The following is an 11,155-nucleotide window of genomic DNA, read 5'->3' on the forward strand; positions in this document are numbered from 1 at the left end:
AGCCAGTGGCACTGGATGGCACCAGATTCACCTTCTGGCGGCCTCTGTCAGCGACGCTCAGTTCTGATTAAAGATCATTAAACATGAAATTAGCCCGTTTGTGTTACGGGTCCCCGGGGTGGCGGGTGATTATGACGTGCAGATGGCCAAGAACCCAGGCTTCGGGCCGGCGGGCGAGGCCAGGCCAGGCGAGGCTCACACCGGCAGGCACGGCGGGCCTGGGAGGCAGGCATGGGGGCCGAGCTTTGTTTTCTCCCACTCCTGTTGTGTAAACCCCCTTGCTTTTCACAACAAATCACAGATAATTAATAAGTACATGCCTGTAATGAGCAGGCTTTTTAATAGAAGAAATTGGAAGATGCGGTGTCGAGTCATTATTTCACTCTGGCCCAGACTCGGCTCTATTTTCCCATCTTCCTCACTCCCCCGGGTCCGCCTCAGCCAGAGTCTCTGCAGAGAGGCTGGCCCTGACCCCACCTGTCAGCTGGACTGCAGGCAGAACCCCTGGTCCTGGAGACTGTGAGGGCCTCTGAGGGAGTCTGTCTGTGGGGGTCGGGGACTGAGGGGGCGATGCCTGGCCTGATTCAGCCAGCCCTCCCCAAGGCTGCTCTGGACCCCCGAGGGGACTGTGGCTGGCCTCGAGGCAGGGGGCCCTGGCTGCACCTCAACTTCTGAGGAGCTATGAGGGTCTCTCTCTCACCAGGAGGAAGATATCCTGTACTATGACGCCAAGGCTGACGCTGAGCTGGTGAGTGCCCCACCTCTATTGGGGGAGGGAGGGCTGCCAGAGCCCCACACTCTCCCTGGGCTAATAGCCTCAGCTGTAAAATGTGAGGTCTCAGCTCTCTCCCACGTTCTGAGGTCACCCTGCAGAATAACAGGGGCACCGGCCTCAGGCAGGTAGTAGCGAGGCACTTGGATCTCCTCCTGTGGGTCAGTCCAGGTTGCCAACATGGAGGAGGCTGAGCACTATGGGAGCAGGGAAGAGAGGGAGCAGTTGAGAGGGCTTCCTGGAGGCGGGCAGGCAGGGGCCATGTGTTTCAGCTCATGCAGGTTCCTTCCCTGTGGTGAGGGAAGCAGCAGCTTCAGTGTACTGCATACCCCCCAGCTGGCCCTACCATAGGGGGCTCCCCTGAGCTCAGTCAGGCTTGCTCCAGCTGCAGAGGCAGCCCAGCCCTGTGCCTGTTCCTCCGACGAAGGCCAGGGCCCAGGCTCTGCTGGGGTCACTGCCCCGGAAGTGATGGCACCAGAGCTTTACTGGACGACCCAGACCCACACTGCTCCTCTGCCTCTGTGCCACTGACTGGCTAATGTCTGCTTGGGTCCCCATCACCAGAGGCCTCATAGAAAAGCCGGATGGCCATTTGGTGGCAGGGGACCTCCAGAGGAGGCCAGAGTGTCTGAGAGTGCAGGACACACAGAGTAGGCAGTGTTTGCTGAAACTGTCAAGGCCCAAGTCCATCTGCCTGCCTTTGAGGCAAAAGTAGTTGAACCTGACTGTCTCCTCTGCAAACAGAAGTGTCATAACAGCTCATTCTCTGGGGTCCCACCCGCTGTCACTGGGGCAGGAGACCCCAAATCCAGTGTTCCTCTCCCAGGCGTATTGGCCAAGGGCATTTCCTGGGGCAAGCAGGAGGTAGACAATGACACCAGGAGGTGGGTGGGCAGGAGGGGATCCCTGCAGAGGGTCTGTGGTGCCAGGCTGGCCAGGGTGAGCCTTCAAGAGGGCAGGCGGGCAGGGGGCCTGAGAGGGAGGGGTGGGTGGGCTAAAGCAGGTGTGCTTCCCCCTTGGCTGAGCCTCCGTGGCTCCCAGAGAAGTTGCTAAAATTAAAGCTGGAATCTGAAATTCAAATGAAGAGCGAACCTTTAATTAGACCCTGAATCTAATTCCTTACCCCCCTCAGCAGCAGGCTGTAATTTTAGCAATCAGTGCATTAAATATAAACCAGGAGACTGTGGTTGCCCACCATACAAAACCCCCGGGTGTGGGGGTGGCACAGAGGGGCTCCTTGGCCATTCTGGTGCCCCGTCCCCTGCCAAAATCCCTTCAACTCACTGAGCTCCCAGTGTCTAGGTCCCTCCCCCACCCCCCCTAAATCCCTGATTCTCTGTCTGCAGCCCTGAGGCAGGATAGGGACAGCCCCAGGCGGGAGAGTCACCCTGGCTGGGGCTGGGCTCAGGTCAGGCCAAAAGCCCAGCCCTCTATAAATATCGACATGCACACATTTGCCGACTCCCGTGCTTGTTGTGTTGTTTTGTTTTTTTAATCTTTGCCAGAGGTACAGTTAGAGATCTTTCTAGACCATTTACTTTTAAATTACCAGCCAGAAGGTGGGGGTGGGGGAAAGAGAAGGAAGGAAAAAGTTCGCCAGCTGATAGCTTATCAGAACGGAATCCAAATGTCACATTAGTTGGGAAAGTTGGGAGATTAAATTTTCCAGCGCCCTTCATCTGCCGCTGACATTTCGGGGGCTTTCTTCTCCCGCACTTCCCCCTCCTGCAAGCAGAACGTGAGTGGCTCACGCCTCAGAGGCCTCAGAGGCAGCAGGCTCGGCAGCTGCCTGCCCTGGCTTTACCCAGCATCCAGGAGCTTCTGAGGGTCCTCCTAGGGTGTGCCGAGGTGGCCAGAAGGGGGCACACGTGGCAAGGGGTGAGGGGTGGACAGCAGCTGGCTTGGATTTTGCTGTACAGAATCCACCCTTGAAGAGACTCCAAGGGTATTTGCCACAGCCCCATTCAGGCAGGAGGAGGGACCCAGAGCACTCCTGGGGTGGGGAGAGCACATCTGGCTGGGTAGGGAGGCACGATCACCCTTTCCCTGGACAAAATACAGCAGGAGACAGGAACACAACGTGTCCCAGGACCCAGCAAGCGGTGGGGTCTGCAGAGCCACAGGGGGTGGAAATGAGCTGAGCCCGGTGTTGACAGTGGTCACAGGGGTTGAGAGGCAGTGAGGGGGCCTGTGGATGGTCCAGCTATTTACATCCCTTCCTCCCAGGGCATAAGCCCCCCGCCCCTGCTCTGCCTTGGGCTCCGTCCCTCCCTTCCTCCTTGTCTGGCTCTTCCTTGTCTTCCTCTTCACTCTCTACCACCATCTTCCCTTCCCCCTTGCACACCTGCACCCGGGCCTGCCCACCCCCACCACCACCACCACCACCGCTCGGCTGCAGCATCAACGCTGTAGCCGCAGACCCATTCCTGCCAGCCTGTAGTGGTGGGCGGGGGTGCACGGCGCATGCCTAGCCTGCTCGGCCGAAAGATGCTGTAATTGGCACCTGTCAGACGGCTGCAGCTCATTTTAGAAAGTCAACAGGGGCCTTTGCCATCCTGCTGCTATCAGGCGCTGAGGACCCTCCCTCTGGAAGTTACCCGGTCTCAATGCTGGCCCCCACCCCAACCCAGCTCTCCCCCCAAACTCAACCCTTACAGCCACCTGCTGCAGGGGTGATGACCCTCCCCCAGATGGGGCAAGGACGCACTCCCTGTTGCCAAAGGAACTGCATGCAGGGATGGGTGCGGCCCAAGGCTCCTGGGAAGGGCTGCCTTGGCCTCCCTGTGATCGCACAAGCCCGTCCTTGTAAGCAGAGGTCAGCCGCCTGCTCCTTCTCACTGGGATTTGTCCTCTTCACTGATAATTGGTTTTCAAGAATGTGGGGAAGGGTCAATTTGGTTTTGGTTTTGAAATTTGGATTTAACAAATGTAGGGATGGTGTGGGAGGGGAGGGGCAGATGGGAGTCACAAGCCTCCTGGGTGAGAGGTCCATACTCCCTATCCATCTGTCCCTGTGTCTCTCCATCTCTCCCCATCTCTGGCTGCTATAGTCTCTGATTCTGAGACTGGACTCTGGCCCTGTCCTGCCTGCAGAGCTGTCTGACCCTGTTCCACCATTTTCCAGCCCTGATACTACCGTGGGGGGTGGGGGGCGATATCCCTTTCTGCAGGACGACCCTGAGAGTGAGGATGTGGAGAGGGGGTCCAAGGTCAGCACCCTAAGGCTGGACTTCGTTGAGGACTCAAACTTCAAGAACAAAGTCAACTATTCGTACACGGCCGTGCAGATCCCCACGGACATCTACAAAGGCTGTGAGTGTGCAGAGCGATCAGAAACAGCCCTCCCCACCCACCACGTCCTGGGCACTGCCACGTCCCGGGTGCTCAGCCAGTGCCATCTGCCTTCAGCCCCCTATACCCAAGGTCACACGTGCCCACCCACACGCAGGCGTCAAGTCATCCTCAGGCACAGCCTCACACTAACTCGCAGCAAGCTATGAAATCCTCGGATTCTCACCCCTGTGCGTGCACAATCTCCTGCCCCTGCGTTTGCATGTGCCCACACAAATGTGCACACACAACTTGCTCCCCCACAAGCCTGGACCAAATCCCCATGTGCCCCCAAAGCAACTCCTCCCCACCACCCCCCATTCCCTGGCCCCAGATAGCAATGGTGGAGGAGCTGCTGCATCAGAGGAACACTGGGTCTGGGGGAAAGGGTGCAACTCCTCACTCAACAGCTGCCAACTCTAGAACACCTCCTTCCTTGGCCAGGGTCAGGGCAGCTTTGCACGATGGGGAACCACGTCACTATAGCTGAAAGGATTTGAGTCAGACATATGAAGGAACTTCCTGAAGATCTTAGGAGGTGTAGGGGGACGAGGCCGAGAGTCACGCACTACAGAGAGAGCTCTGGCAGCAGGCTTTAGGGCCCTGGAGTCTGCTGGTTTGGGTAGAATTCTGTGAGCACCTACAGGGTGACCCAAGGGGGATCACTGGGTGGAGGAGCTTGGTACACAGGTCCCAGAGCTTCTGGAAGGTCTCCAGAATGCAGGCAATCCTCCAGGGTCCTCAGGGAGGCCCCCAACGCACTGGGGGTCAGCCAGGCCTTCTAGGCAGCCTCAGGTGGGGGTAAGGAGAGATGCTCCCCCCACCCCTGCAGTCCCTCCCACCGGCCGCCCGCAGGCCACCTGCCCGAGCCAGTCGAGGAGCACTATCACGGGCAGGCACACTAATTAAAACAGGAGCCATACCGCCCTCCCCAGTCACCCCTCGCTACCCACACAAATTACATTTTATATGTTTTTTATTTACTGTGTCACTTTTAATTAAATCTGTAATCGCCTGCCTGAGGGGGCATGGTCCCCGTTTCCCAACTCAGCGTGATCTGAGAGTGTGTGCACGTGGGTACGGGTGTGTGTATGTAGGGCTGAGTAGCAAGCCCTTTCCAGGCAGGGAGGCTGGAGTGTTTGCACAAGTGTGTCTTAGAGTGAAGGCGTGTGTGTACATCTTGTTGTGGATACCTGCAGGGGCAGCCCAGAGGCAGGGGTCTACCCTTGGCTCTTAACCTGAATCAGAAATGCCCCTCTGCCAGCAGCTAGAAGGGCTTCCAGGGCAGTCGGCTCTAGGCCTCTCCTTGGGAAGATGGGGAAACCGAGGCCCACTAAGGGTTGGGACTTACCAGGCTGACTCTCCCAGGGCAGGCAGTACTATACGAAACATTTGAGAACCCAGCTTTATTTTTTCGTTAAAGTGAAAAATAGAAATTGTTCGACTCACTAAGTTTCTAAATTAGGAACAGGACCATAACATACTGTTCAATAGGCACAGCCAATGCTAGAAATGTGTTTTGTTTTCACATTATGGTCAGTTAAGGGAAGCTACAAGGACAGAGCGAGCGAAGGGAGTGGGAGCAGAGAGAGAGAACAGGCCGCAGACAATATGCAGCAGAGGCCCCACGCTGGAGGGCGAGAGCAGAGGGCCTGTGCCCAGCAATGTGTCAGTGCCCCCGGACTGTGAGAGCCTTGAGCATTTGTATCTTTCAGTCACAGCTTTTCATCTGCTTTATAGGTTTCAGTGTTCCGAGGCTCTGCTCTGAAGAGAAGGGCTGTGCGTTTTTGGAAAGCATTCTCTGATTCTCACTTGGGGCGGATCTTTGATAGGGATCTCGGGGCGATGGTATCAGGGCTCCACCTGGGAAGGAAGGAAGTGGAGGAAAAAATATAGGCCCTTAGGGGAGGGGTTTAGGTACAGAGGCCTGACAGTGGTAGGTGTCTAGCACCTGGTGGGTTTCTTCAAGTGTCCTATGTGCAGAGACCATGTATACTGCATGCGAGACACACATGCAGAGACAGGTATACCACATGCACACACACATTCATTTAGGGCTGTCCTGAGTTGGAGGATGGGGGTGCTGCCCAAGCCATCCTGTGTTTTTGCCCTAGTTGAGGGATCTATGGGACTGAGCCTATTCATCTGAGAGAAGCCTCGTTCTGTGAGTGTACGCAGGGGCGGGTCTGGCCAGGGGATCACACATGTGCCACCAGAGGTCAGGGGAAAGGGAGGGTAGGGGTAACTAGTCACAGGGGTGTGTGAGAGCAAGACCCAGTGCTGTCCTCCTGTGGGTACAGAGTGCTGTGCAGGTGTGAGCATGCGTGCCCATGCCCGCAGCAGCATTCGGGCTGCTGGGAAGGTAGGTTTGAGGACCAGGGACTCACACACCTGGCTGGAAACACAGAGGCTCAGTGCAGATATACCTGTTAGGGAGTACAGTCTGTGTGCATGCATGTATATGTCTGTGCAAGTGCACGTGCCTGTGTTGGAGCAGGATCATGACACAGCCCCTGCCCCTCCAAGAGCCTCCTCCCCCGCCCCTGCCTGCTTCTGGCCCCAGTTGATTAATCATGGAGCTGAGTGGCTTCCAGCTTATCAGGTACCTTAATAGCTGAATAATTCCAGCCCCATCAGCGGGCCCTTAATTGCTTTCTTGTGGCTGCAGCCCGGAGTGCATGCTGAGTGGGTGAGCTCCCAAGGGACCAGCTGCAAGCTCCAGGCAGCATGCTGGATGGGCATCCCAACTTACAACCCCTGCTACCTGGGCAGCCCCTCTCCAGGGGCCACAGGCCACAGCTGCCTGCCTGATCATATGGGGCCTGACTGAAGGGTAGGCTAAGCTGGCTTGGGAGGGGTGAGGACCTGGAAGTCTTCCTGGAGGAGCTGGCACAGCCCTCAGCTGAGCCCTGAGGAATGAGAGCCCAGCTAAGCAGAGAGCAGGTGAGACTCTCTAAGTGGGGGATATGTGCATGGGTGTCCTGGTGAGGTTCAGCAGGGGGACAGCCCAGGCACTCTTCACCCCAGACCCCTGTCTCCCCCACAGCTACTGTCATCCTTAACGAACTCAACTGGACAGAAGCCCTGGAGAATGTGTTCATTGAGAATCGCCGGCAGGACCCCACGCTGCTGTGGCAGGTCTTCGGAAGTGCCACGGGAGTCACTCGCTACTACCCAGGTAGGTGTCAGCCCATCTCTCCTGTCCACCCACCCCCCACTTGTCCTGGGGCATATGGGGTGGTTGGTCACCCTGTGGGCTGTGGGGTAGCCACTCTGGCAAGGGCGGCCTACCCTGGCCAGGCCCTTCCCTGCCAGACCCCCTGACCTTCTCCTCCCACAGCCACCCCATGGCGAGCCCCCAAGAAAATCGACCTGTATGATGTCCGAAGGAGACCCTGGTGAGTGAGCAAGGAGGAGCCGGGCAGGAACACCCCTCCATTCCCCCACCTCTGCTGCCTGCTCCCCTCCCTCCCGATATCCAGGACTCGGAGCAGGGCGCAGCCAGCTCTATCCAATTTTCATTTCACACATCGTTGCCACTGGAAAATGGATCCCATCACCCAGGCAGGCCTCCCAGCTGCCTCTGCCCCCCATCCACTGCCTGGCATTCCACCCCCTCGGGACTGAGGGATTGGGCCAGTGGGGGTTTCCAAGGGTGGCCAGCCCCCACGCCACCCATCTGAGCCCTGGACACCCCACCCTCTGCTCTGCCTCTCCTGCAGCATCCCATGACCTCCTCTCTCCTGTTCAGTCCCACACACAGCAAGGACTCAGACCTCAGGGTCTTGTCCTGGGACAGGGGACATGACAAGCCACTAAGACCAGGGAACATACCTCCTGCCCCCTCTCTGGATCACCCATTCATCCCTCCTTGGGCTCATTCATGTGCTGGGAGATTAGGTCACTCATGTAATGGGCAAAGACTGGTTTTTGGTTTGTTTAAGATTTGTATTTATTTGAGAGAGAGAGCATGAGCCAGGGGAGGGCAGAGGGAAAGGGACAAGCAGACTTCCCACTGAGAGGGGACACCCTGATGTGAGGCTCAATCTCAGGACCCCAAGATCATGACCCAAGCCATAGTCAGACTCTCAACCCACTGAGCCACCCAGGTGCTCCAGAACTGTTTTATTAAATGTGATATCTTCAGTGCCTAGAACGCTGTCTGACCATGCAGTAGACGCTCAATAGAAACATGTTGAATCAATATGTGGGTAAAGGAAGACAAGGCCTACAGGGTCCGAGTGAGGCTGACCCTAATTGAGGCTTCTCCCGGGCAGGTATATCCAGGGGGCCTCATCACCCAAGGACATGGTCATCATCGTGGACGTGTGAGTGTGTACTGCCTACAGGGGCATGGGGAGGAACGGGGTAAGAGTCTGCCACCTGGGAACCTCATAAGGGAACAGCATTAGAACTCCTGAGGCCTACCTGGCGCCTCCATGACCTTCCCAGGAGTGGCAGTGTGAGCGGCCTGACCCTGAAGCTGATGAAGACGTCCGTCTGTGAGATGCTGGACACGCTCTCAGATGATGACTATGTGAACGTGGCCTCGGTGAGTGCCAAGGTGGCAGGTGGGTGAGGAATGGACCACCCCACCCCATCCCATGCTGAATGCCCTGGCCAGCCTGAGGCCGCTCACCACCCTCACTGTCCCCACAGTTCAATGAAAAGGCACAGCCTGTGTCATGCTTCACACATCTGGTGCAGGCCAATGTGCGTAACAAGAAGGTGTTCAAGGAAGCCGTGCAGGGCATGGTGGCCAAGGGCACCACAGGCTACAAGGCCGGCTTTGAGTATGCCTTCGACCAGCTGCAGAACGTGAGCCCCGTGGGTGGATGAGCGGGTGGCTGGGGACAGGCAAAGGCCTGGCCTTGGTGACACCAGGGAAATCAAGATGAATGGCCTTGTTAGCGCCCAACAGGCAGCTCGGGCAGATTGCACCATCTGCTGTGGGGGAGAGGGCCTGAGGACCAGGCCTTCCAGGGGAGGGAAATCCACCCCGGGACCAGGGAGGGGCCAAGAGCCACCTGACCCAAGCCCTGCTCCTGACCAGTCCAACATCACTCGTGCCAACTGCAATAAGATGATCATGATGTTCACGGACGGTGGTGAGGACCGTGTGCAGGATGTCTTTGAGAAGTACAATTGGCCCAACCGGACGGTGAGGCTCAGCCCAGGTGGGGGCCGCCCTGACCCGTACCCGGTAGGGGGAGGGCTGTCCTCTAGCGGCCACAGCAGTAACCTCCAGCCCCAAACAGGTGCGCGTGTTCACTTTTTCCGTGGGGCAGCACAACTACGACGTCACACCCCTGCAGTGGATGGCCTGCGCCAACAAAGGTATCCCATCCAGCATCACTGCCTGGTGGCTTGCCGGCCATGCCCTGCTGTCCATCGGGTTGGTTGTCCACCTGTCCACCCGTATGTCCAGCTTTCCAATTGCCTGCTTATCCACTGTACACCTGCCTGTGCATGGGACTGTCCGTCTCTATTTGGCCATGTGGTTTGTCCATCTGACTGCATATCTTTCTGACCATCTGTCTGTCCGTTGTCCATCCATCTCCCAGTTTATTGCTCCTATGTCTGCTTGCTGGTCAGTCTCCCAATCCATGCATGTGGGCCTGGCCCCTGGATGGACTCAGCCTCAGGCCCTTGCCTTTACCCTGCCTCTGCTTCCTTGCACCCCTACACTCATGGCCCCTTTCCTGGCATTGGCCCCATTGATGGGGCAGTGGAAGGGGGCACTGAAGGGATAGGAGTCTGGGGGTAGTGACACCAGAAAGAGAAGGGGCCTGGACACACCCCAGGGTACAGGATCCCCTGTGCCATGGGTCCCAAGTACCACCCAGGCCCACCTCTGCCTCACCTTCCTTCACAGGTTACTATTTTGAGATCCCTTCCATTGGAGCCATCCGCATTAACACGCAGGTGAGACCCGAGGGGGCCCCCTCCTCCTAGCCCCTTGCTTCCTGAGCACAGTGTGAGTGCTGGGCTGCTGTGGTGTGAGAGCGCCCCCTGGTGGCATGCTGATATAGAGGGAGGCAGAACAGGGAAGGTGCAGTGGGAAGTGGACTTGTGACCCCTGTCACCTTCTCCCCAGGAATATCTGGACGTACTGGGCAGGCCCATGGTGCTAGCTGGCAAGGAGGCCAAGCAGGTGCAATGGACCAACGTGTATGAGGATGCTCTGGTAAGGCCTCGGGCCCCCACAGATGGGCCCACAAGGCCAAGTTCCTTAAGGGCCCCTTTGTGGGAGTAAACCAGAGAAGAATAAAACGAGCCTATGCCTGAGCCCATCCTCTGACCACTCAGGGTGGGGCAAGCTGGCCACAGGAGACTAACCTACCATCCTCTCCCTTCAGGGGCTGGGATTGGTGGTGACAGGGACCCTCCCTGTTTTCAACCTGACACAGGATGGCCCTGGGGAGAAAAAGGTAAGGTTCCCCCTCCCCCCTGGGAAGGGCCAGGCATCCCTGAGGGGGTTGGGCAGGCTCCTAGCAGGCCTGAGATGGAGAAGGGACAGGCAAGCCTTCAGACCGGACAGGGATAACTATGACTTGAGAGCGGCATGAGGTTTGGACCCTGGGGCTCCTCCGGGGAACTGAGCCCATGGCACGCCCCATGCCTCTGCTCCCAGAACCAGCTGATCCTGGGTGTGATGGGCATCGATGTGGCTCTGAATGACATCAAGAGGCTGACCCCAAACTACACAGTAAGTATCCATCTGCCCATCTAGCCAGCTCTGCCTCCCCCTGGACACAAGCCAGGCTCAGCAGAAGGAGTCAGATGGGGATGATAGCACCTCCAGGGAAACCTGTGAATTCAGGCAGTCAGGAAAGGCTCCTGGAGGAGGTGACCTTGGGCCTAGAGCTGGGGTCAGCAAACTTTCTGCGAAGGGCCAGACCATGAATATTTTAGGCTCTGCCAGCGTAAATACTCATACTCGGTTCTGCTATTGCGCTGAGAATGGCCACAGACAAAACAAATAGATGGACATGGCTGTGCTCCAATACAATTTTGCTTGTGGATCCTGAAATATAAGTTTCATGTAATTTT

General features: G+C 57.3%; 1 protein-coding gene across 11 annotated transcripts in view; it reads left to right on the forward strand.

The window, feature by feature from the left end:
* CACNA2D2 (calcium voltage-gated channel auxiliary subunit alpha2delta 2) overlaps positions 1-11,155 on the forward strand; it is a 138,174-nt gene that overhangs the window by 113,039 nt on the left and 13,980 nt on the right. For all 11 annotated transcript variants that reach the window (XM_072786103.1, XM_072786104.1, XM_072786105.1 and 8 more), the window contains 13 exons: positions 704-748; positions 3,943-4,084; positions 7,149-7,280; positions 7,443-7,500; positions 8,380-8,430; positions 8,555-8,654; positions 8,762-8,920; positions 9,156-9,263; positions 9,361-9,439; positions 9,978-10,027; positions 10,200-10,289; positions 10,462-10,533; positions 10,737-10,811. In XM_072786103.1, the coding sequence (XP_072642204.1) occupies positions 704-748; positions 3,943-4,084; positions 7,149-7,280; positions 7,443-7,500; positions 8,380-8,430; positions 8,555-8,654; positions 8,762-8,920; positions 9,156-9,263; positions 9,361-9,439; positions 9,978-10,027; positions 10,200-10,289; positions 10,462-10,533; positions 10,737-10,811 (1,161 nt within the window). The remainder of the gene's footprint in view (positions 1-703; positions 749-3,942; positions 4,085-7,148; positions 7,281-7,442; positions 7,501-8,379; positions 8,431-8,554; positions 8,655-8,761; positions 8,921-9,155; positions 9,264-9,360; positions 9,440-9,977; positions 10,028-10,199; positions 10,290-10,461; positions 10,534-10,736; positions 10,812-11,155) is intronic.

This window comes from Canis lupus, chromosome 19 (assembly GCF_048164855.1).
Source record: "Canis lupus baileyi chromosome 19, mCanLup2.hap1, whole genome shotgun sequence".
Classification (NCBI taxonomy): Eukaryota; Metazoa; Chordata; class Mammalia; order Carnivora; family Canidae; genus Canis; species Canis lupus.